At 44.1% G+C, this 25,482-nt stretch overlaps 1 protein-coding gene across 1 annotated transcript in view; it reads right to left on the bottom strand.

Annotated features, from left to right (window-relative positions):
* ryr3 (ryanodine receptor 3) overlaps nucleotides 1-25,482 on the bottom strand; it is a 423,842-nt gene that overhangs the window by 323,423 nt on the left and 74,937 nt on the right. The window contains exons 23-28 of the mRNA XM_068038163.1: nucleotides 24,728-24,832; nucleotides 19,204-19,307; nucleotides 19,005-19,088; nucleotides 15,020-15,179; nucleotides 14,015-14,162; nucleotides 612-817 (exon numbers count right to left, since the gene is read on the bottom strand). Of these exons, the coding sequence (XP_067894264.1) occupies nucleotides 612-817; nucleotides 14,015-14,162; nucleotides 15,020-15,179; nucleotides 19,005-19,088; nucleotides 19,204-19,307; nucleotides 24,728-24,832 (807 nt within the window). The remainder of the gene's footprint in view (nucleotides 1-611; nucleotides 818-14,014; nucleotides 14,163-15,019; nucleotides 15,180-19,004; nucleotides 19,089-19,203; nucleotides 19,308-24,727; nucleotides 24,833-25,482) is intronic.

Raw genomic sequence — 25,482 nt, 5'->3', positions numbered from 1 at the left:
ATTGGATCTGGGCACTCTCTGCAGACCTCACAGACATCATTTTCTAGGAAACATTTCAGTTCTGCTGAAAATCCATTTTGGTGAATATCTTCCCTTTTAAGTTGTTAAGGGCCTTTAAATCCTGCAGCAATAGCATGCTAACACCTCTACCCCAACTACAAACTACCCATCAGCAACGTTCCTGACTCCTAGAACCTGCCTTGATTATGATGGGGTCACTTTACTTCAGGCAGGCACCTATAGCACACCACTGTACTGCAACTCAGGATTTTGCCTGAGTGAAGAATCGAACTTTGAATTGGCAAATGAAAATTTACTTCTAGTTGCTCGTGAATAATATTTTGGAAAAGAGTTAAAATATTGCTTTGCTTGACTGTAATTAAATAGAATATTTACTAGGTCTCCCAAGGCCCAAATGGAATTTTAGATTTGTAATAATTTAGTTTGAGATACTTTTGCTAAAGTTAGGAAATACTTTTCAAGCGTGCTTTACAAGATAAACTAAGCAGGAAGATCTTTTGCTCCAAATATTTTTGTATTTGAAAATTGAACCAAAACACAGATTTTAAATGAGTTATCAGCATCATGAAACGCACGAGTATATCACAAACCTTATGGCCATTGAAAACAAAAGCATTCCTGTCAGCACCGAGGTCGATGTCAGGTCTGCATGCTGGCCTTGCCCAGCCAACACGCATTTCCCCTGCCGTCACTGCCTCAAACTCGAAGTACCACTTTCCTCGCTTGACTGCATAGGTCTCCTCTACTCGGAAGAAACGGATCTTGTCGATGCTAATTTTTTCCACAGCTTCTCCAGCTTAAAATACAAAAATACCAAATTACTTTGAAATTGTTGACATAAAACAAAATTTCAAGTGAAGAAACATTTTGATAGATCAAAACTTTGACATAAAACACTTTCCTTATAGTGATAGATAAACCATATAAAATTCAGCCTCGTAACATTTCAAATTTCCATTCCGGTGCCACATTCATGCCTGATGATTTGGATTTGAAGTGGAACTAGATTCTGCTGCAATTCCTCATTAGTTCAAGAACCACTTTAAATTCTAGTTGCAGGATGGGAGTAGGGGTGGGGTGGGTAAGGTGAGGAGCTTTCTGTTTTCTGCACAGCACACATCGAAGGTATGTCCAGGGGAGTTCCCTGGCAGCCAAGTACACCCTTCTAAAGCCTCAATTGAACTATTTCCAGCTGAGGGCTGGCCTGGGTTCTTGTGAGGCAAAGGCCCCAAAAGGCTCAAAGACAAAGGTAATTTATCCCAAAGGAGATTCTTTACTGTTATCTACTGCATTTATGGCTTCATTGGAGCCAAGAATTGTCAAAGGAGCCAAAGTTCTTCAGCACAGAAAGGGCCTCGGTGGTGCTCCACTAGAGCAGGTGTGGGCACTCTACCTTACAAAGCAGATCAGGGTGGCCACCTCTGAGGCAGTCTTACTGATGTCGATGGCTGCAGGGCACATCAATGGTCTGGTTGTGGAATTTGGGATGCAGCCTGCAACTATTAATTTGGATAGCCACAAAGTTTTCTCTACCACACTTGCACGGGTGAAATGGACTCATCTGAATTCTAGATCTAAAACTTGCATGTCTTCTAAAAACACCTTTAGAAATATGATTTAATGTGTCTGTAATTTCTTTTGAAGCTGATGATTCTCCTCATTTTAAAAGTGTATTGTAACACTAATAACACCCCTTTAGCAAACTGGGCAAGAGCACTCGCAGGAGGTGACCGTGCACAAGTTCCTTTGCTTGTCTCCTGCCCTGCTATTCAATTTTCTGATTCCATCTGGTCTCTTCAGTAGAGGAAAATACACTGGTACTAAATGAAACCAATAAACTGTGCACCATGACTCTCAATGCAAGCGGCCAACATAATGGTGCCGCTACTTTAATGCGAGTGTAATTTTTTTATTAGTCAGACATATACAGGGCAGGATTTTTATTTAAATGGGTGGGTGGAACAAGGGCAGACAGACATTTAAACCCACCTCTCAAGTCAGCGTGCCAGCTTCCCGACACAAAACTGGCACACTCAAAGTTTAAAAGCCTCTGGTGAGAGCCTCAGGAGACAACCCGCAAGATCGATATGTGGCCAGTTAAGCCACTTAGCGAGCTTGTTGTTAGCTCGTTAAGACCAGTTTAAAATTCTCTTTGTAAGGCACAGGATCCATGCAGGGCCTCAACCACGACAGGGAGAAAGAGATGCAAACACAGTGGGGATCATGTCAGAACAGTGGGACAACAGCAACAGGTTCCATTAAAGAGGGAAGGCTCAGAAAAGGCCCTCATCCACAGGAAACCAACTGTACAGTCAGGAGAATTATCTGTCATATCTCTTCACTCTTGACAAGGGCATTTGGTGGGGGGTTGGGGTGGCGCAGGTTTGGAAGGTAATGGTAGGTGGGTCCCTCTGCTTACAAGCCTCGTGTTCATGGGACATAAGGAGGCTACAAAGGGATATAGATAGTTTAAATGAGTGGGCAAAGATCTGGCAAATGAAGTATAATGTTGGAAAATGTGAAACTGTCCATCTTGGCAGGAAGAATAAAAAGAAAGCATATTATCTAAATGGTGAGAGATTGCAGAGCTCTGATATACAGAGGGATCTGGGTGTCCTCGTGTATGAATCGCAAAAGGTTAGTCTGCAGATTCAGCAAGTAATTAGGAAAGCTAATAGAATGTTATTGTTTAGCGCAAGGGGAATTGAATACAAAAGTAGGGAGGTTATGCTTCAGTTATACAAGGCATTGGTGAGACCACATCTGGAGTACTATGTACAGTATTGGTGTCATTATTTAAGGCAGAATGTAAATGCGTTGGAAGCAGTTCAGAGAAGGTTTACTCGACTAATACCTGGAATGGGCGGGTTGTCTTATGAGGAAAGATAGGTCAGGCTAGGCTTGTATCTGCTGGAGTTTAGAAGAGTAAGAGGCGACCTGATTGAAACATATAAAATCCGGAGCGGTCTTGACAGGGTAGATGTGGAAAGGATGTTTCCCCTTGTGGGAGAATCTAGAACCAATGGGTCACTGTTTAAAAATAAGGGGTCGCCCATTTAAGACAGAGGTGAGGAGAATTTTTTTCTTAGAGGTTCGTGAGTCTTTGGAACTCTCTTCCTCAAAAGGCAGTGGAAGCGGAGTCTTAAATATTTTTAAGGCAGAGGGAAACAGATTCTTGATAAGCAGGGGGATGAAAGGTTATCATGGGTAGGTGGAAATGTGGAGTCAAGATTACAATCAGATCAGCCATGATCTTATTGAATGGCGGAGCAGGTTCAAGGGCCAAGTGGCCTATTCCTGTTCCTAATTCGTATGTTCATACGTACGTATGTTCCTATGAGAGGAGAGTTTAGGAAGACTGCAGATTCCCATTGAAAGGAAAGAAGAACATAACAAAAAGTGGGATTAAGCTACTCTGAGATAGGATCGACTAGCGATGAGAAGCAGCATCTGCAGGAGCAGAGACAGACCCCTGGGCAACAGGGGTGCGGGGGTGTGGAATGAGGGGCAGGAAGGCAACGAAGACAATACCCTCAGCAGAGGGTCTACCGCCAAAGGAGAAGCTTCCTGGACATGTCAGATCATTAGTGCTGCATAAGGCTGCACCTGTCCAGATAGATGGTTGCTAACTTGTGTGCTCTTGTTGAGTGTCATCCGAGAATTCGCAGGAACAGTCACCATGGCCTTCTGCAGCTGTAAAAGTCACAGTGGCCTTGTACTTTTTTGATACCAATTCCTTCCATGCAGCGGCAGTAGACATTGGTGACATCTCACAGGATGCAGCACATCATTGCATCACGGAGGTGATGAATGCTCTATTCAAGAGGGCAGGGGATTACACTGAATTCCAGGTGGATAGCGGCACTCAAGCTCAAAGGGCAGTGGGATTTGCCTCTGTATCTGAATTCCCTTTGTGTAGGGGATCATCAATTGCCATATGGCCATCAAGGGATTGACTGACCAGCCAGGGAGATTCCTCAATAGGAAGGGATTCCGCTCCCTAAATGTTCAGCTGGTATGTGACCACAGCCAGTACTTTATGTAGTATGTGCACACTATGCCGGAATCTGGCATGACACCTTCATCCTTCAGCAATTGCAGGTGCTGCAGTTCTTCCTGGAGGAATTGGAAATCCGTGGATAAGGCTTATCCCATGTGGAGATGGCTGATGACTAGAGTGCGTAATCCTGCCATGGAGGCCATGAGTCACCACAGCTGAAGCCACGTGAGCACAAGGGGCATCATTGAGCAGCCATCGGTTTCCTGAAGATGAGGTTCAGGTGCATTGACCGGTCAGGTGGCGCCCTCCAGTACACTCCCTCAAGGGTCTTGCGCATTGTGGTGGTCTGCTGCACTCTCAATAACATGGCTCTTCAGAGAGGTGTCGACCTTGAAGAGGGAGAAGTGCTGGAATGGCACAATTCCTTGGAGGAAGAGAGGATAAGGAAGAGGTGGAGGAAGATGAGTATGAGGAGGATGCTGAAGGAGACCTGGAGAACAATCCCCATGCTTTGCAGGGATGTCGCCATGGTAAGCTCAGAAGATGGACATTTATCAGGACGGCAGGGACACTAGGGCCACTCTGATCCAGACACGTTTCACCTGAGTGATACTCAGTCTGCAGGACGTTTGGGGAAGAGAGTCTCCTTCATCTGAGTGAGAACAAACATCCGTTAATAACAGAAATCCATAACCTTCCAATAGCACAAACACTGCAAAGCTCCAGAGTCTCCGTCTGACACACTCTTCCCCAATGCACTCCATTGCTTTGTGAACCCTTATTTTCCATTCTCCTGCCTTTCCCCATAATGAAATGAAAACACACAAGTCCGCCCCAGCCATTTAAATGAACCGCCGTGTTGAATAGCGTGGCGGCTCCGCAACGTATTGTTTTCGTTCGTCACTAAATTCCAGCCCAATGTGTCTCATGTTGATGGCACATTTCTTACTGTTAAATATGAGGCCCTCCTTTCTAGCTCTTTCCATCAAGAAATGTAAATTCCTGTCTTTTTCTTTGTGTGGTGCCCAAAACTGTGATATCATCAGCGATACACACACACCCTGGCACATTTTCTGCAATGTGATCCATGCATTGCTGAAATAAATTCTGGCTTGCTGTTAAGCCAAACTGTAGGCGCAAGAAGCAATATTACCCAAGCGGAGTGCTGAAAGTCGTCAACTCTTACGAACTTCCAGAGAGATGGAATGACCAGTTTGTATCTAGTTTTGAAAAAAAACTTGGCCTTTGCAAATTTCAGATTCGACTCTTCTAATGTGGGGATTTTGTGAGGACAGCATTTCAACACCTTGTTTAGCTTTCTGGGGTCCAAACAAACCCAGATGACTACCACTGTTACCGAGCTGCACCAATCTGTTTGCTGTTGAACACACTTGATCATTCCTTGCCCCTTCATGGAATCCAGTTCTGTTTTCAACTTGTCCATGACATGCACGCTGCATTTCCTTGGTAGATCTATAGGATGAACCACATCACCTCTCACATATATAACAGCTTCTCCTTTGAAACTTCCCACTCTGTTGAAGCGGTCTGGGTACATTCTTTGTAAATCTTGGATGGACTCGATAGGGTTGAACCTGTTCTGGTCATGTGTCTTTGGCACGCTACTGATCCCATAGATCGTTATGATTTGAAGCTCGCTACATGCCGGCAGGCCTGAAACTGCTGGGCATCTGTGTCGACAATATAGAAAACCTGTTGTGACCAGAGGCTCCATATCTACACTTCATCCTGAGTGCACCTATACAGTTGTTCGGTGAACCATTATACACAGTGAGTCTTGTCTTCATTATTTGTGTCATGGCTTTCCATCGTGCCAGGTACATGTTCTTCACTATTTGCAGTGGCAAAATGTTTGCACTTGCCCCTGTATCCACCCTGAGCCGCAACATATGTTGACCACTTTTTTCTGGGCACACTATGTCAATGGTTGTGAATACTTCACTCTGTTTTTACCACATCCATTTGGTGTGTTAGGGTTATTGTGTGGAAGGCCTTCTCACCTTCAGTGCCCTGCGTGTTACTCACATCACTGTCAATCTCGTGGACTTGCCTACATTTGATTTAGCTTTTGGAAGATGTTTCCCTGTTTCTTCCACCAGGTGGCGCCTAATTCTTATCAGGTCGTGGTCTGCTGTGACTCCTGGGCAGTTTTCCATTATTAGAACTCCTGTACAGCTTTGCTCAGTGCCCTTTCTTGCCACACACCATACAGTTGTCCATGAAGGCAGGAATATTCCTTGGTTTGTGCATCAGGCCGCACTTGCCGCATACCTTGCCTGGTTGAGGTGTGCTGGTTACCTCACCTATAGCTGTAGCACCCAGTGCCAGTATGCACTGCCTACTTGCAGCAAGGGCCTCAAACTTCCTGCCTTTTCTTAGGATGCTTTCAACATTGCACCATTTTTCCTTGTCTAGTAGCTCTTTTTGAAAAGCTTCTATCAGGATAGATGCAATCAGCAACTCCACAATGAGTTCTGATAATTCCAACTCTGAGAAGTCACACAGTTTGCCTTTCTCATGGCCGGCTCACCAATTGGTCAATGGTCTCTTTTGATTGCTCCTGTATGTCATCAGTTCTAGGTGATGAATTCTGAAATTAATCCTGACCTTGAGCTGATCCTCTAACATAGACCATAGTCTTGCTGAGTCCTTCTGCTCCACTTCAGAGAGTCCGAGATGTTAACCCAGTGTCGCCCATCATTACCAATTGTTATTTTTTTTTTGACCGCTTGTTTTTCCAGCTCCGTGATGGCTAGATCCAAAAAACACAACTCCATCCATTGTTTAAAAAGCTGAAACTCGTAGAGGAGGTCTTGGGCTTTCCAATTCATGGAAGGATATTTCAGTGGACATGGTGCCAAATTCCCAGTGTCAAAAATGCAGTTGGAGTATTCCCCTTTAAATTATAGCCTCCCTCTTTTTTTTTAAGCTTGTGCTTTTCCCCAGAGGGAAAAAAAACTTGCAGGTCTACTGTGTCTAGAGTGTCGAGCTTTGGCCATACCCAGAACCTGTGCTTGCAGCACAGGCTTTCTGCCTGCAATCGGGCAGACCCAACCCACAAAGCATTAATGGCGGGAAACACCCAGCATGTAACAGTGATGCCGATCCGCAGCCTTGACAAAACCGATCTTGCTCACTGTTTCCGAGCATGATTCCACCCAATTTTTGCTGTTTCTTTCCGGCCACCATCAATCTAAACACCCCCCTTTGTGTACTCATTGTGTCTTGAGCGCCTACTTTATGGAAGGTTGTCGAACTTGCCCGTGCCGAATTGCCGCCGCCCCCAATGATGAGTTGCTCTGAGCTCTCCATGTTGGTCTACGATGGGAGAGATCGCTGGTCTCAATGTCTCGCCCAAGATCGCTGGTCCCAGTGAGTACCGTTCCTGAGCTTCTCTGCAGTATTGTTACCCAAGAGCTGTGATCTTCCCTGCGTGTCACTATCACCATTGTGCGAATGGAGTGCTACTTCAGAGACAACACGCTGCTACCATGTCAAGGATGGTGCGCTTGAAAGTCGAAAAATCTTCAGAAACCGTGCGCTGCCACCACTGCCACCATATTGTGTTACTGCTTTTATATAGCAATAAGGAACCAAAAAATCTTAAGTTGAGTAGTTATAAAACTGTAGATTCTTTATCTGTAGAGTAATTTATTTATAAGAGAGCTCTGTCCTGTGTGACAAGCTGTCTTGCTCAACTCCAACCAACTGATCACATGCTAAATGACATCACTTCCTGTGATGCTGTGTGAAGTGGGACCAATGGGTCACATTATGGCCAGGTGAGGAGGGGGTTCTCAGGCGCCCCCTTTCGCCCCTTCTCTGGTTTGACCGCAACAGGATTTATTCTTTTTTAACACAGTGATTGAAATTACCACCTCAGTGAGCATTTGCTCCTGTTCCTCTAATATAATTGCCAAAGAACCAATCAGACAGGTTTACTTGAGCTTAAACAAGAAAGATGTAAATTTATTATTCTTATCACTCTAAACTGATTAAAATTACTAAAATACGCTATGCATCCATGCTCATATTCACACAAGAGACACATACACATAATAAAGATTACAGAGGGAAAACAGAATCAGGTGGTTGGAGTGGAATTTGATAAAGAAATGGAATTTAAATACAGTTCAGCAGTCCCAGAGTCCTTAATTGAAATTGTAGTCCTGAAGTCCTCGCTGGGCCATGTGCACAGTTTGGGTCTGCGTCTCAGGCTCCAGAAGGCAGAAGAGGGGGTTTTGACCCTTGTATCCTAGTTGATAGTTGTGGTGGTCTGTAGACTTAGCTTTACCAGCTGCAGCCAGATCTTCTCTGGATCTGTACTGGAGAGAAGGAGAGAGAGAGTGCTGCTCCCTTGATGGCTTACAGTTAGTGCTCTGCTGTCTGAGTCACAACTTGCAATCGCCCCAGAGTTGCACAAGCAGTCACATGACATTACCACCTCTTTGTGTTTTAATGAGGTCCTTCTGGAATTTTCTGAGATTCAAGGCTTTAACCCCCCCCCCCCCGCCGCCTCAGGCTGTCCAGTCACACTTGGTGGGGGTTGGCTTTCAAAGTCAATGGGTGTCAATGGTTGTTGATGACCATGTTGAGAAAGCCATCTCAGGTAATTTAATCAGAGAGCACCCCATTGTTCTGGCTAGGTTGCCTCAGTCATGTTGTCTCCAGTCTACTCTGTTGCTGTTTCATATGCAAATTGCTGTGGCCATCTTGGCTGCCAGGTTACTCTTTTTAAAAGAAGTTATCTGTAAGAATTTCCAGTAAAAGTCTCAAGCAAAGTCCCAATCAATGAAATTAATATCTCCCATTTGGCATGTAGGGTTTTCATAACAGTCAACATTAGAGGATCAGCATTAATAGAGTTACCAATCGAATGAATTAATAATCTTAGAATAAATGCTGTAGTTGTGAGGGACCCTTTGGATGTTTGGATCTACTGTTCTGGGAATGTTAGCTGTTGCCTGTGTAAATGTGCTAGTCCTTGCCACAGAAAGGGGATAGATAAGGGTAATTTGAGGCCAGACAGACAACAATGTACCATAGAAATTAACAGACACAAGGCTGGAGGCTGAGATACCAGAAAACATCTGCTGGGCCTGAACAATCCGGGGGAAGTGTGATCAGTTACTATTGTGACTTATACATGTGTGCTGGAAACTGTGCATCATTGAGAAGGCTCTTAGGGTAACTGAGATCTCTCCCTTGCATATGCTCGAATAAAATCATTCCTTGCTTGAATCCCGTGGACTCGAGAGTGGTTAAATTTCCCACAACACTGTGCGAAGTACTTACATTGTTAAAGTGAGATCAAAACAATCTCAATGGCAGTTTCAGACAGTTTTTGGACTCTCAGATCTTCTTATTGGCCTCCACTTTTTGGCACGTCAACCCATTAAGGGAAGTTATGCACCGGCAGTGGGAAACCCCGCACAAGGAGTGAAGGCTGGGGAACTGGGACGGGCCTGGGCTTCTCGAGAGAATCAAAATTCTTGATTTAAATAGACACAGTATTGACATCTGCCTGCATCAAGTATCAAGGCTGGCCTCCAAGATTCAAAGGAAGAGTGAGACAATAAACATCAGGGGCTGGATTTTATGCAGTCGGCAGGGGTCCTAGCACCAGGCCCAAAAGGCGAGGGTAACGCTGCCTCGGCCCTTTGGAGGACATCCCCCGGATGCATTTCATAGTGTGCGGGCTATTAACTGCCCAGCACCGGGGTCCCCATCCCTTTAAGAATGGGAATGCTGCCTCCAACAGCTGCAGGCCAATCAGAGAGCCAGCAGCTCAGCAGTCCCAGCAGCGCCACTGAGAGCTGTGACCACTGCTGAAACTGCAACAGTCACTGAAAGATGAGTCATGGAGACTGGATTGCAGGTAAGTGGCGGCGGGCTCGCCAGGGCCACACAGGCAGGCCCCAGTGAGAGGGGGAGGGATCGTGGGTTCCAGAGGGCGGGGGATGGGTGATGTCACATGGGGCACTCTGTGGGCCACAGACTGCCCCTGGAGGATGGACCCAACCCAAGCCCACACGGAGGCTGCCTTAAGTTACTGGGTGACCTCCCCATGTGGCAGGGCTCCTACCAGCCACTGGTAAAATACCTGCAGCAGCGGGAGGAGGCCCATAAGTGGCCATTAATTGATTACTTAAGGGCCTCAATTGGCCCCCCACCCCAGACTAAATTCGAAGCCATCGGAAAAACAACAGGCACGCCACAACCCTCCTTCCCATGCAATGTTATGGGCCCCTCCACCTCCAATCCTGTCCTTGGGGGGCTCATAAAATTCAGCCCCAGAAATCAGGTTGTGTGTTCGGGTCAAAGCTTTCTAATATTCTGTCCTATATCTTGACATGCCTGAAATACAGTGCAAATGTTGAAGTGCATAGCAATAACATAACTAGGTATCTAGCAATTACTTTTCATATCATGTAGCATAAATTTTGATCTATAATATTTCTGGGCAAAAGTCCATGAAAATTTTTGATCTTAAATGTGAGGTTTTTACAGCATTAATAATTAATTCACTAATTAATTTACCATAGATATTGCATACTTCCCATTATACTGTACTATAATCCAATGAATCACGCCAGGGGTGTGTTGCCATAGAACTCAGAAATTGATAAAATAGGAAGTAGAATCTCTAATTGAAAATAATTCCTTGGTCCATAAGGATGAAGTTACATTGTTGCTTTCAGATGAGTGACTTCCAGTGATTTACGATGATGTCAGCCAGCTAACACTTGACATTGGGCCTGATTTTCTTTCCGGGGTTGGGAAACAGATGTCAGGATCATTTCCGGGTCCTGATCCAGGGAGGAGGCAGTCATAGCCCCCGATTTTCACGGAGGTGGGCTGTTAATTGGTTGGAGGGTCATTGACTGGTGGTAAGAGTTGATCTATTCCATGCTGCGTCTTCAATGGAAGTGCTCTCATAGGCAGCTGAAAGTGAATTCCAAACCACATCATCTTGCTGGGTTACAAGAGCTCAGCCGAAATGTGCCTGGATCAGATGATTCCTGACATTGACGGTATCCTGATGAGACCTTTGAGTCCTCCGCTGGCCCTGGCCACCTCCCTGTACAGCTGGGGCACCTCTGTGTTTGGCATCTTCCTCTTCCATGTTCTGCTCCTCCTTTTTCTCTGATGAACTGTGTCATTCCAGAGCCTCACCTTCTTCAAGGTCCACACCTCTCTGGAGGGCCAGATCATGGAGAACACAGCAGACCACCACCACGCGTGAGACCCTTGCAGGAGTGTACCGCCACCCAATTGGTCCAGGCACCGGAACCAAATCTTCAGAAGCCCGATGGCCTGCTCAATGGTGGTCATTGTGAGCAGATGGCTGCGGTTGTACCTTCTCTGTGGCTCTGTCTAGGGGTCTTATAAAGGGACGAGTAGTCATCTCTTCAAGTAATATCCCTTGTCTTCTAGAACCCTGGACTGGCAGAGGATGAAAGAGTCACACATGGCAGCTGCCAGGAAAGCGAGTGCACACATGTAGGAAGCTCTTGTTGTGGTCACAGACCAGTTGAACATTGAGTGAGTGGAAGCCCTTCCTGTTGATGGATCTCACTGGGCTGTCACTCAGTGCCTTAACGGCCACGCTGGTGCAATCATTGCACCCGAGGGAATCCAGCGATGGAGACAAAACCCACTGCCCTTTGGGCCTATGAGGCTCCATCTGGCTGGAATTGAATGTACTGCCCAGCTCTCACAAATAGGGCATCAGTGACCTGCCAAGTCCACCACTGATCTTTGAAAGGAGCCAGAGGTGAAGAAGCTCAAGGCCACAGACACTTTGAAAGCTACTGGCAGGGCATGTTGCACATTGCTACGAGGTATGAGGTCTTCCCTGATGAGGCCACAAATTTCAGTGACCATCTGCCTGGAGAGTCGCAGTCTCCTGCAGCACTGGTTCTCCAGTGTCTCCAGGTAACTCTGTCTTTGGCAGTAGATCTTCTGGTGAGGGTATGGCCTCCGTTGCCTTGTTGCCCCTCGTCCCTCTCCTTTGCCCTCCTCATGACTGGGGCTCTGCCTCTCCTGCTGAGGATGCTGCTGCACATCTGCAAAATCTGAAAGTCATGCTGCCATTACCAGTTACTGCCTTCCTTTGGCTCAACTGGACTCTCAATAATGTCTGGAAACCTTTACCCCTTTTCTTATGCCCCCGTGATGCAGAGGGTGATGACCCCTTTCACTGCCCAAGTATGTACAGGCCACTCTCCCCGCAACCTGTGCACACCCGTGGCACCTGTGTGTCGATGGTTGAGTGTCCCTCTCAGCTATGCTCCCTTTTCTGGGCCCACCTAAGTTGATGGTGCGGCCATGACTAGCTCCCCGCTGTGTGGCCAAATCCATGCATGTGGTCTGCCCCTGACCAGCGTGCAACCCGCGCACCCCCACCAAACTCCCAAACTGGCCCTCTATGAGCTCTCAGTGAGCACATTAACTACTTTAATTGGCCTCATTGCAGAAATGGTCACATTGCCAGGGCCCACCTTCCCCCGTCTTGATGAAATTTGCTGGCAGGAAACCGGCGCACCAGCCGGGGGCACTACTTTCAGCACCCACCTACCACTGATCCTGCCGCCAGCAGGGCCTAAAAAGGTTCTAATGATAGGTCATCGACCTGAAACGCTAACACTTCTCTCTCCACAGATGCTGCCAGACCTACTGAGTATTTCCAGCACTTTCTGCTTTTATTCCTAAAAATCCTGCCCAAGGTTTGGTTATTATAACAATATTCACAGTGGTAAAGTTTGCAGAGTACCCATGAAGGGCTAGCAGTACCATATCCACAATTGTAATGGTAGCGTGTCACATGGACCATTGGTGGTTTCATAGATAAGTAAGCATCAATAGATTGATTCCTGCAATTCAAAACAGTTTCTGGTTTTACATAGAAACTGCAGTACATAAATCCCCGTTGTGTGTTTACCTTTATTTGCTTGTTAAGAATGATGGAAACATAGGCAATTCAAGAAGCAAGGCAAACACTAATTGCATATTTTGCTTTATGGGGTGTGATGGGTTTAAGAAGGAAACCATGACAAAAAATGAGCTATGAGTTGTAAGAGAAACTGTTCGGTTTAGAATTTTTTTTTTAAAAATCACCTGGGATAAGATGAGATGAGAATTTTACTTCAATCCAGGAAAGGAATAAATCTCTGAACCATTCAGTCTACAACTTTTACTGGAAAACAATAGTTGTGGAGTAAATTGAATAAAGGTGATTTCTCCCTTCTCTCAATATGCTAATTCCCAAATTTTATTCGAACATAAAATTCGGAATACTATATATAGCTTAAATACCTGGCACAAAGGATAATTGATATGTGCAGTACTGGTTTAAATGTCTACACTGCTAGCAAATAAATCAGTGATTGTAATTTTCTGTGCCATTGCTGATGTGCTGCTATGTCAACACTTAAAGTGATAAATTTTATCATGGCAATGTCAATACTGCAAGTTATTTTATCCAAGTTTCATTTAGACCAAAAAAAAAGACAGCATAAACTGCGCAATAATTTTTAAAAGTATATTTTTAAAACAAGCTTCCCTAAAGGAAATTCCCAACCCCCTACACAGGCAGATTAATTGCTTGCTTTTTGGCAATAAGCCTTATTCTATACTTCCACTTGGCAGGAAAGAGAACTGTGTGTGAGCGTCTACTAAGTAAACCTCCTGTACATACTGCAGCCATAATATATGGCAAAATAACGCAAATGAACAGCTGGCTGTGATTTCAGCCAAACAGTAAGCCAAGCACTAATCCAAGAAAAAAATATTTTGATAAAGATTATCCAAAAGTCAGTTATTATCAACTCCAGGAGCAACTTATATTACAGGATTTTTTTTTGGTAATAACTCTGTTGTTTCTGCAGTGGCAATAATACTTCATAAACTTGCAGTATTGTATTTTGATATTGTCAGATTAATGAACTGATCTATTGTAACTATACTCACCAGTCTCCTGGTCAGATGGTTCAATATTGTAACCATAGCCAATTAAAGTGCGAATTGCTTCACGTAAACTGTCTCTGTTTGACTTTTTGGTTCTTTCATCAAGGAGGCTATATGGCACCAGTCGAGGGTTCCTTTTGTTCTTGATATCCTACAGGAAGTGACAGGCAAGATCATCACATAGCTTTGTACAAATATCTTCACTTATTTGCATTCTAATTTTGCAGAGTAATTCATAAATTCCAGTTGAAAATGCAAACACAAAGAATGCTCTATTACATGTGCAAACCTCCTTACTAAAAACTCTTGGAACCAGAAATTCTTATAAAATGCTGAATGTTACAGCAGAGCAGTATGCCCACCATGTCTGTGTTGGTTCTCTAAAAGAGCAAACATTTGACCTTGTCTGTCTGTCCTTTCTTCATATACCCTTTCAATTTTTTCTTTCAAATATTTACCCTCTCCCCTTTTAAAAGCTATTATGGATTCTGCTTCCATCACTGTTCACAGTAGGGCATTCCAGGTCCTGATAACCCTTTACAAAACCAATTGTCCTAATTTCTCTTCTTATTACAGGAGTTCATCTGCACTGTTAATGGATCTTCAGGTGGGGCCAATCAAAATATTCTGTTACATAGTAAGATGCTTGTAGCAAAGCTTGTATATAATTAGGCTCCATTGTACTACACTAACATGCACTAAATACACATTGATATCACATGCACAACACATGGCACATAAGAATATTTTAGGGATCTCAAAAGTGTTGAGAATTTAACATGAAAGCAGAGGATGTTACAAGTTTCACTGCTCACATCCCTTCTCTCTTTTGTTTGGTCTGGATCAGGTTCTGTGTAATGCAATTCCTTGCAATGACAGAACATATCTCAACATGATAATATCGCAATGAAATGAAATTATTGTGCGCCTGGCAAAGCACTTTTACAGCAGGGTTCATTATGCAGCTACACAACATGTGTTACTTCAGCTATTATGATACATAATTACCTGTTGGATGCCATAGGTCCATCCTTGCCTGATTCTGTCTTTAGCCCAGACATTGTGTGCATTTTCTGCCAGCTTGTCAACCAAAACATCTTGGGCAGTCAGTAGTTTGATATCTGAAAGGTCCAGCGGAGCAGGCTTATAGCCATTTGACATCATGTAACTAAAATACAATAAAAATGGGTATATATAAAACTACAAATAAATTTGATTAAACTGCAAAATAAAATATTTTATACGGTGAGTCAAAACAAGCAATATTTAATCTATTTGCCTCAAATAAAGGAAAGCTAAATGGCTTTTAAAAAATCAGATATTCTAGGTGCAATGTAAGCAGATTCAGGATCGAAAGCATGACTAAATTACTTAGTTAATGTTATGACTGAGGTGGGAGGAGTGCACTGTTAATTCAGTCCAACTTCTCCACAGGTCACAACATATATTTCAATTTTCCCACTTACCGAAACAATCAGACACTACTTTTCCTCAGAATAAAGCACACCAACCAGGTTTCTTTAATAAACAACAAAATTATCCTTTTATTATAAACCAAGACTTAACTAATAATGAAGTAAACATGCGCACAAATTGAACTATTAAAGCCCCTTATTTTGTCCTAGCCCACACGCACACACACAGGGGGCTGAATTTTGTTAGCGTGCAGCAAATCTCGGCAGCGCACTTTGAAGTCGGCGGTCTTCAGGCGCAGATGCGCTGCTGCTGAGTCCCTGCAATATTTCGCGCTCATTTAAATGCAGGGGGCGGAGTGGTCACCCCTGGGTAGACAGCCTTCTCTGCTCCAAGGAAAGCAACCCTAGCCTATCCAGTCTCTCTTCACAGCTGAAATGCTCCAGCCCAGGCAACATCTTGGTGAATCTCCACTGCATTCTCTCCAGTACAATCACATCCTTCCGATAGTGTGGCGACCAGAACTATACACTTCTTTTAAGAAAAACACCCAAAGTTCAGCTTCTTCAAGATTCCAGCATCTGTGGAATCCTTTTCAGTTTTTAAAATATAGATTCTCAAGTTTTAACAAAAATGGAAACCCTTGTAACATTAATTTTCTCTTTTGTCTTAAAGGGGAAAGTCTTGAAGTACTTATTGTTTAAAATAATTCGCTACTGTTTAATTTTTTAAAAATTGACAAAACAAATGCCTTGGTAGTTTCTTTCTTAAAAAACATCAAGCACAACCCATGATGTTTGGCATCCATTACTTCAGACCATTCCAGTGATGACAGCGACAAGGAGCAGCCATGTGATCCAGAGCCTGCACTGATGACAGTGTCAGCCATGGCTTCAGATCAGCTGAAAGCTGTTCTACAGATGTCCAAACTGGAGAAAATACAGCTGCAGCCGATAAATTATTTATTTTGGCTAAGGTGAACATGATGGAAGAAGTTGTCCAAGAAAGTGTTAACTTTAGGCTGCCTTTCAAGCAAACTCATTAAAAAATATAGGCCTCTTTTCAGTTCAATATTCTAATAACATTCCAGCACAAGCTCTCCAGAATTTAACCTCTCCAAGGAGGCAATGGATATGAAATTCTATCGAATTCTATGACATTCAATGGATGCTCACTGCACAGGGACAGGTGCAACAGAGTGACACACACATCCGCTGTTGCCCAGTGTAGCTGATCCTGTAACAAGTTGCAATGAAGGGGTCATTTGCACGGCTGGGACAGGAGCATTATGTCAGCAAGGACACTTTAGTGGCACCTGTCCTGAAACAAACTCCAAAGGCAGGGCAGCCCATAGACATTCTACCTGAGGTGCCCCAAGGCCCTATTGGGCTGAAGAAAAACATGAAAACAATCTTCAGCCTCCGAAAAGCTATTGTGTCTTCACTAGACCAATGCAGACCTTTAGCAGACAAAGGTAATTGTTGGGCCAGCTCTCAGATATTGGGAATTGCAGTGAGACCTACTGAAGGTGGAAAAGATAGAAAATCTTAGGAAAACCTGCAAATTCTCCCAGATATGTCTCCTTGATGTGGAGGGGTGGGCAGAAGAATCATCCACGGTCCCCCTACCAGAATTTAAAGAGCTAATGCATATGCAGCAAAATCCATGTTGTGTCCAATATTCCTGGTCTCACTGGGCAGAGATCTTCTTTTCCATCCTCCTGGAGACTAGGAATGTCAAGGTCAATGCAAATTAAGATGAACTTAAAAGATGTGGTGAGAGTGACTGCCCTTGACATCAAGGCAGCATTTGACTTAGTATGGTAACAAGCAGCCCTAGCAAAACTGGAGTCAATGGGAATCAGGGGAAAACTTCTCCACTGGTTGGAATCATACCTAGCGCAAAGGAAGATGGTTGTGGTTGTTGGAGGTCAATCATCTCAGTCCCAGGACATCACTGCAGAAGTTCCTCAGGGTAGTGTTCTTGGATCAACCATCTTCAGCTGCTTCATCAATGACTTTCATCATAAGGTCAGAAGTGGGGATGTTCGCTGATGATTGCACAATGTTCAGCACCATTCGCGACTCCTCTGATACTGAAGCAGTGCATGCCCATGTGCAGAAAGACCTGTACAACATTCAGGCTTGGGCTGATAAGTGGCAAGTTACATTCACACCACACAAGTGCCAGACAATGACTATTTCCAACAAGAGAGAGTCTCACCATCTCCCCTTGATATTCAATGACATTACCATCACTGAATCCACCACTATCAACATCCTGGGGGGTTACCATTGACCAGAAACTGAACTGGAGTAGCTATGTAAGAGCAGGCCAGAGACTGGGAATTCTGCAGTGAGTAACCCATCTCCTGACTTCCCAAAACCTGTCCACCATCTACAAGGCACAAGTCAGGAGTGTGATGGTTATACACACCACTTGCCTGGATGAGTGCAGCTCCAATAACACCCAAGAAGCTCGACACCATCCAGGACAAAGCAACCTGCTTGATTGTCACTCCGTCCACCACCTTCAACATTCACTCCCTCTACCACCGACGCACAGTGGCAGCAGTGTGTACCATCTACAAGATGCATTGCACCAAGGCTCCTTCGACAGCACCGTCCAAACCTGCGACCTCTACCACCTAGAAGGACAGGGTGAGCAGATACATGGAAACACCACTGCCTGCAAGGTCCCTTCCAAGCCACACACCATTCTGACTTGGAACTATAACGCCATTCCTTCACTGTCACTGGGTCAAAATCCTGGAACTCTATCCTCCATGGACTGCAGCGGTACAAGAAGGCAGCTCACCACCACCTTCTCAAGGGCAATTAGGGCAACAAATGCTGGCCAAGCTAGCGATGCCATATCCCGTGAAAGAATAAAAAAAAACATTTGGTAGAACTGATGTATGCTGACTCCATCCTCTGCCTTGGCAGATGGGAGATGAAGATACACACATATATCCATATGATATTTCCATGAAATTATAAAATGCACATCCAATTTTCCTTCATATGCTTGGTGTCTGTAACTACTTACTCATCTCAGCAAAGAATTTCAGCATAAGAGAAAGTCTCATCAGTGATCACCCATGACTTTATAAAGATTATTTTTAGAATCTGTGATTTGGGTTGTAATATTCCACATCTCCACCTAGTGACATTTCACATTCAATCAATGAAATAAAATTATCAGATGGGCTCCTAAAAGAGAACAATGTTGTGGGAGCAAACTCAAGCACAGCAATGGTGTTTTCTTGCTGCTACACTTTCATGTTCCGATAACACTCTTCCAAAACAAAAATCTCTTAAATTTTTTACGTTTAATGAGCAGGAATGATAACAACCTAATGAGGAAACCGCCCTGATCTGGAAAGCAAGAGTGATTCAAAAGCCACCCAATTGGTCTGATACATGGTATTATGTACATTATTTTGAAATGTTAACAAAAGAATTATTAAATAAATAATGAAGACTGAGAGTTGTAATATATAATATAAAAGAGCCAAATACACTGATCTATGAACAGAAAACCTCTCAACAGCACATTTTCATGACTGGAATAAACTTACTTTTTGGGAAGTCTCATTCTTTGTAAGTCTTCTTCAGCTTTTGGTTTAATGTGAACAACATGACAACCAAAAGCCAGTAAGGTCCTGTAAAGATATTTCAATAAACTCCTTCAACTCATCAACAAAATGGAAATAAAGAACAAATTGATATAGTACATAGTTTTTCAACTTAAATATTGAACAATATTTCAGAACCTACTTTAAAGTTTCAAGGGACATTTGTAAATTATAGTTTCTCTCTTGTTCTGGTAGTTTATCAAAATTCACCAAACAAGGGTGTTGCCTCTTGTTGTCCTCTCGTACCTGAATAGGAAACACAGGTAGTTAGGCAGAGAAAATACAAAGAGTCATAACTTGCTGTAGGAGTGAAGCTAACGACATTTGGCTTTAGTTAGACGTGCCCTTGCCCGTAAAATCTGGACAATATTTGTGCACCACAAGTTGCTGGAAGTACAAGCTGATAAAGTCACAGCAAGGGAAACAGGGCACCTGGGACTTGAGTGAACAGAGCAAGCAACTGTGCATCCCCTTAACTGATTAGATTGAAGAGCTGTGAAATAAACAGCACAAGGACCAAGAAGGAAGTACAGATTAGAATGGGTGAATTCAATGCCAAATCAGGTATAGAAAAAGAAATAAAGCAAGGTGAAAAAAAGACTGGATTAAGAGCGACAAAAAAAAGGCTGAAAGGAAAAGTAAAAAACATTTTTCATTTTTTAATTTCACATTTTTAAAGTAACGAGTGATTAAAAGCGGAAGGAATGAGATGCCACACTTGTGATATTAATTTTCGGTGTTAAAGAGGCAGTAATTAAAAATTAGCACATCGTTAAAAGAATTTGACAGTTAACCCAGGCTTAATTAACTACGGGCAGAGCTTCAATGGTTCCAAAACAGGCTCCTTGTATTACTGTAAACCAACTATAGCTTTCTGTGGCGAGTTTAGTTCATAACAACTATGCAAGTACAGTTGTCACAAAAGCTTTGTTTTTTCATTGAAGCTAAGAATTCTTTTAAAACTAAGAGAAAGGATTTTTCTCTGTGAACATTGAATGCTGAAACTTGGTGTTTGAATTTAGAGCATAGACTGCAAGACACCTGTTTCCAAGCAGCTCAACAGGGAAATGACAGAAAGATTTACGACAGTCACATGACTTCTTGTTAGAGTTTCAGTTTTGCAGTGTGAAAAAAAAAGGGAGCTGGAAGCAGCTATCAGTGAGTGGCTGGGACCTGTATTTACAGACCAGGGAAAAGACTTATTCTCTGAAAAAAGGTTTGCATCTCTTGTCAAAAAAAATTCTACATTTGAGGTGGTGGCTGTGGTCTGCCTGGAGAGAGAAAAGACCCTTGGAGAGGAAAAGACCCAGGAAAAGAGGAGTTGCTGCTCTCTGTGGAGAAAGGCTCCTTTGCTGAGAGGAAGCCCTGCATTTTAAAAGGTATCAAATTCCTATTGCCTCCAGTCTCAGAAAAACATGTGCCTCAGGAGTGATTCCTGTTGCCTCTTGTGTTTTGGGAGATCTTGAAAGCTCAAGAAAGCTTCGATTGCTGGACTGCTGTTTCAAGACCCAAGCAGAATTGTTGCTACACGCTTTGCTGAAAGATCTGTGTGATGCCTGCTGTAAACGAAGTGCTATAAATGCCTACACATCACAGACTGTTAATCAACCTCAGCTGGAAAGACTTCGAGTGCCAACCCACTATTTGACTCTGGGGCACCTCACTGAACTGAAAATATCCAACCAGAATTTAACAACCCAGTTATTTTCTTATTCCAAAGAAACGGTTGTAAAGAGAAAAGCCTTTTTCCCTGGTTTACCTTTTTTTTTTGAATGTATGTGTGCATGAGGGCTAGGCACTGGAAACGACAATGGCAAACCCAGCCCTGTCAACCCTGCAAAGTCCTCCTTACTAACATCTGGGGGCTTGTGCCAAAGTTGGGAGAGCTGTCCCACAGACTAGTCAAGCAACAGCCTGACATAGTCATACTCATGGAATCATACCTTTCAGACAATCCCAGACATTGCAATCACTATCTCTGGGTATGTCCTGTCCCACTGGCAGGACAGACCCAGCAGAGGTGGTGGCACAGTGGGATACAGTAGGGAGGGAGTTGCCCTGGGAGTCCTCAACATCGACTCCGGACCCCATGAAGTCTCATGGCATCAGGTCAAACATGGGCAAGGAAACCTCCTATTGATTACCAGCTACCGTCCTCCCTCAGCTGACAACTCAGTACTCCAGCATGTTGAACACCACTTGGAGGAAGCACTGAGGGTTGCAAGGGCACAAAATGTACTCTGGGTGGGGGACTTCAATGTCCATCACCAAGAGTGGCTCGGTAGCACCACTACTTACTGAGCTGGCCGAGTCCTAAAGGACATAGCTGCTAGACTGGGTCTGCGGCAGGTGGTGGGGGAACCAACATGAGGGAAGAACATACTTGACCTCGTCCTCACCAATCTGCCTGCTGCAGATGCTTCTGTCCATGACTGTATTGGTAGGAGTGACTACCGCACAGTCCTTGTGGAGACGAAGTCCCGCCTTCACATTGAGGATACCGTCCATCGTGTTGTGTTGCACTACCACCGTGCTAAATGGGATAGATTTCGAACAGATCTAGCAATGCAAAACTGGGCATCCATGAGGCACTGTGGGCCATCAGCAGCAGTAGAATTGTGCTCAACCACAATCTGTAACCTCATGGCCCAGCATATCCCCCACTCTACCATTACCATCAAGCCAGGAGACCAACCTTGACTCAATAAATAGTGCAGGAGGGCATGCCAGGTGCAGCACCAAGCATACCTCAAAATGAGGTGTCAATCTGGTGAAGCTACAACACAGGACTATCTGCGTGCCAAACTGCGTAAGCAGCATGCAATAGACAGAGCTAAGCAATCCCATAACCAACGGATCAGATCTAAGCTCTGCAGTCCTGCCACATCCAGCCGTGAATGGTGGTGGACAATTAAACAACTAACTGGAGGAGGTGGCTCCACAAATATCCCCATCCTCAATGATGGGGGAGCCCAGCACATCAGTGCGAAAGATAAGGCTGAAGCATTTGCAACAATCTTCAGCCAGAAGTGCCAAATTGATGATCCATCTCGGCCGCCTCCTGAAGTCCCCAGCATCACAGATGCCAGACATCAGCCAATTCGATTCACTCCGCGTGATATCAAGAGACGACTGAATGCACTGGACACTGCAAAAGCTATGGGCTCTGACAATATTCCGGCAATAGTACTGAAGACCTGTGCTCCAGAACTTGCCACGCCCCTAGCCAAGCTGTTCCAGTACAGCTACAACACTGGCATCTAGCCTGCAATGTGGAAAATTGCCCAGGTATGGCCTGTACACAAAAAGCAGGACAAATCCAACCCAGCCAACTACCGCCCCATCAGCCTACTCTCAATCATCAGTAAAGTGATGGAAGGTGTCATCAACAGTGCCATCAAGCAGCACTTGCTGAGCAATAACCTGCTCAGTGACGCTCAGTTTGGGTTCCGCCAGGGCCACTCAGCATCTGACCTCATTACAGCCTTGGTTCAAACATGGACAAAAGGGCTGAACTCAAGAGGTGAGATGACAGTGACTGCCCTTGACATCAAGGCAGCATTTGACCGAGTATGGCATCAAGGAGCCCTAGCAAAACTGAGGTCAATGGGAATCAGGGGGAAAACCCTCCGCTGGCTGGAGTCATACCAAGCGCAAAGGAAGATGGTTGTGGTTGTTGGAGTTCAATCATCTGAGCTCCAGGACATCACTGCAGGAGTTCCTCAGGGTAGTGTCCTAGGCCCAACCATCTTCAGCTGCTTCATCAATGACCTACCTTCAATCATAAGGTCAGAAGTGGGGATGTTCACTGATGATTGCACAATGTTCAGCACCATTCGTGACTCCTCAGATACTGAAGCAGTCCGTGTAGAAATGCAGCAAGACCTGGACAATATCCAGGCTTGGGCTGATAAGTGGCAAGTAACATTCGCGCCACACAAGTGCCAGGCAATGACCATCTCCAACAAGAGAGAATCTAACCATCTCCCCTTGACATTCAACAGCAATACCATCGCTGAATCCGACACTATCAACATCATAGGGGTTACCATTGACCAGAAACTGAACTGGAGTAGCCACTTAAATACTCTACAAGAGCAGGTCAGAGACTAGGAATCCTGAGGCGAGTAACTCACCTCCTGACTCCTCAAAGCCTGTCCACCATCTACAAGGCACAAGTCAGGAGTGTGATGGAATACTCTCCACTTGCCTGCATAGGTGCAGCTCCAACAACACTCAAGAAGCTCGACACCATCCAGGACAAAGCAACCCGCTTGATTGGCACCCCATCTACAAACATTCACTCCCTTCACCACCGACGCACAGTGGCAGCAGTGTGTACCATCTACAAGATGCACTGCAGCAATGCACCAAGGCTGCTTAGACTGCACCTTCCAAACCCACGACCTCTACCAACTAGAAGGACAAGGGCAGCAAATACATGGGAACACCACCACCTGCAAGTTCCCCTCCAAGTCACACACCATCCTGACTTGGAACTATATCACCGTTCCTTCACTGTCGCTGGGTCAAAATCCTGGAACTCCCTTCCTAACAGCAGTACCCCAAATGGACTGCAGCCGTTCAAGAAGGCAGCTCACCACCACCTTATCAAGGGCAATTAGGGATGGGCAATAAATGCTGGCCTGGCCAGTGACGCCCACATCCGATGAATGAATAAAAAAAAAAGAATAAGAAGTTTGAAAGAAATCCTTTCACGTATAGAGTTATCTCATTGTTGTTTCAGGCTTCAGGTGAGGGCAGAGTTGCAATTAAACATAGAAATCCAAAAGTTGCTGTTCAAGATGTGCCATTTTGCAATAACAGCAGCTCGCTGACTATTTAAGACTTAGTTTATTAATAAATAGTTAATTTTGTTATTTAAAGAAACCTGGTTTGGTGTGCGAAAGAAATGGTTCAGAATTATCTAACTGGAGTCAGCCTGCAGTTCATGCCTCAATTCAGTCCCTATTTAAAAAGGATAGCGTCATCTAAATCTTCAAATTGCTCCCTTTGCCATTCATGAGTCACTTCGCTTATAAATCTTACTAAATAAGCTTTCCTCAAGCATCTGCTGAGCTACACAGATGGGATATTTTCCATGTAAAAGGACCAGGTTAATGTCCACATCAACATCAACTGTCAAGTTTCTGTCACAGAAGCAACAAACAGAGCATACCTTGAGTTTACTACTGCACAGAATACGGTTACAAATTAAAATTAAAGTGTTGTGTTGCAACTGGTCTCTGTTACCATGGCTGAGTGGATGATATGACAATCTTATGTAATGTACACCTATTTTTAATACAAATTACAGGCACGTAACCATTTCATTGTAATAAAATAATGCAATGTGATACCATGTAGACTATCTTGTTGAGTTGATGTTTCTTTCTTTTACAGCTGCAAGCTTACATCTTGAACTGGCCTAATTAAATTGAATTGATTGTGCACCATGTACACTGCATATAAGACACACCAATGCTTTTAAGTTACATTTTAGACTCAGTGAGATAGAAATTGGTCCTTGTGCCAGGCGTACATATCAGAAATTTGTGTACACGCTGCACACCCATGCCTGGTTGGATTCTTGCACTCCAAGCAGGTAACATTCTCTGTCGGGAGAATGGTTTCATTAAAGTTACCTCGGCAAGCCACCTTCTTACCTTCCCGTATGTCCAGCCAAGCTCAATTTTGTTCATTGCCCAAAGTTCATGAATGTTTTCAGCCAGTTTATTCTGTACTTTCTCAAGATGTGAAGGTAAAACAATCTGAATAAGAGGAATGATTGCAGAGTCAATTCAAAATACTAAATATGAACCATTCAAACATTTCCACTTTCAGAATTTAATTTTTTTTCACTCAGCTGTGTCATATTTGGGCAAATTTATTCTTACTAACATAGTGTTGTTTTCACTGTTCTTCATCTGTGGAAGAAAATTAAAGTGTTATGAAAATACCATGCAGCACAGGTATAGTCCAACACGGTTAAAGGCCAGTGCCTTTAAAAACTTGCACCTTAAATTGTCATCAAATGTTAATAATGGGCACAAAATTCATTCACCCAGATATTTGGGCATGGGGCCGTGATTTGCTGCATGGTAGGCGGGTAAGACACAAAACTTGTCTGCCCAACTCATTTCTCTGATAGTGATGTGGCCACGAGCAGCTCCTGCGCAATCCTGGACTCCATTTCTCTGCAGGTATCTCTGGGTAGATAAAGGGGAACCAGCAGATACCTGGCATACCTGGATTTCCAGCAGGCATTCGATAAGGTGCAATGAAAAAAGTTAATAGGCAAGATAAGGGCTCATGGAGTTGGGAGTAATATATTAGCATGGATAGAGGATTGGTTAATGGACAGGAAGCATAGAGTGGGCATGAATGGGTCATTTTCAAGTTGTCAGGCAGTGCATAGTGG

Source organism: Heterodontus francisci, chromosome 9 (genome assembly GCF_036365525.1).
Source record: "Heterodontus francisci isolate sHetFra1 chromosome 9, sHetFra1.hap1, whole genome shotgun sequence".
NCBI lineage: Eukaryota > Metazoa > Chordata > Chondrichthyes > Heterodontiformes > Heterodontidae > Heterodontus > Heterodontus francisci.
Note: the sequence above shows the minus strand (reverse complement) of the source record. Positions and strands in the feature narration are given on the sequence as shown.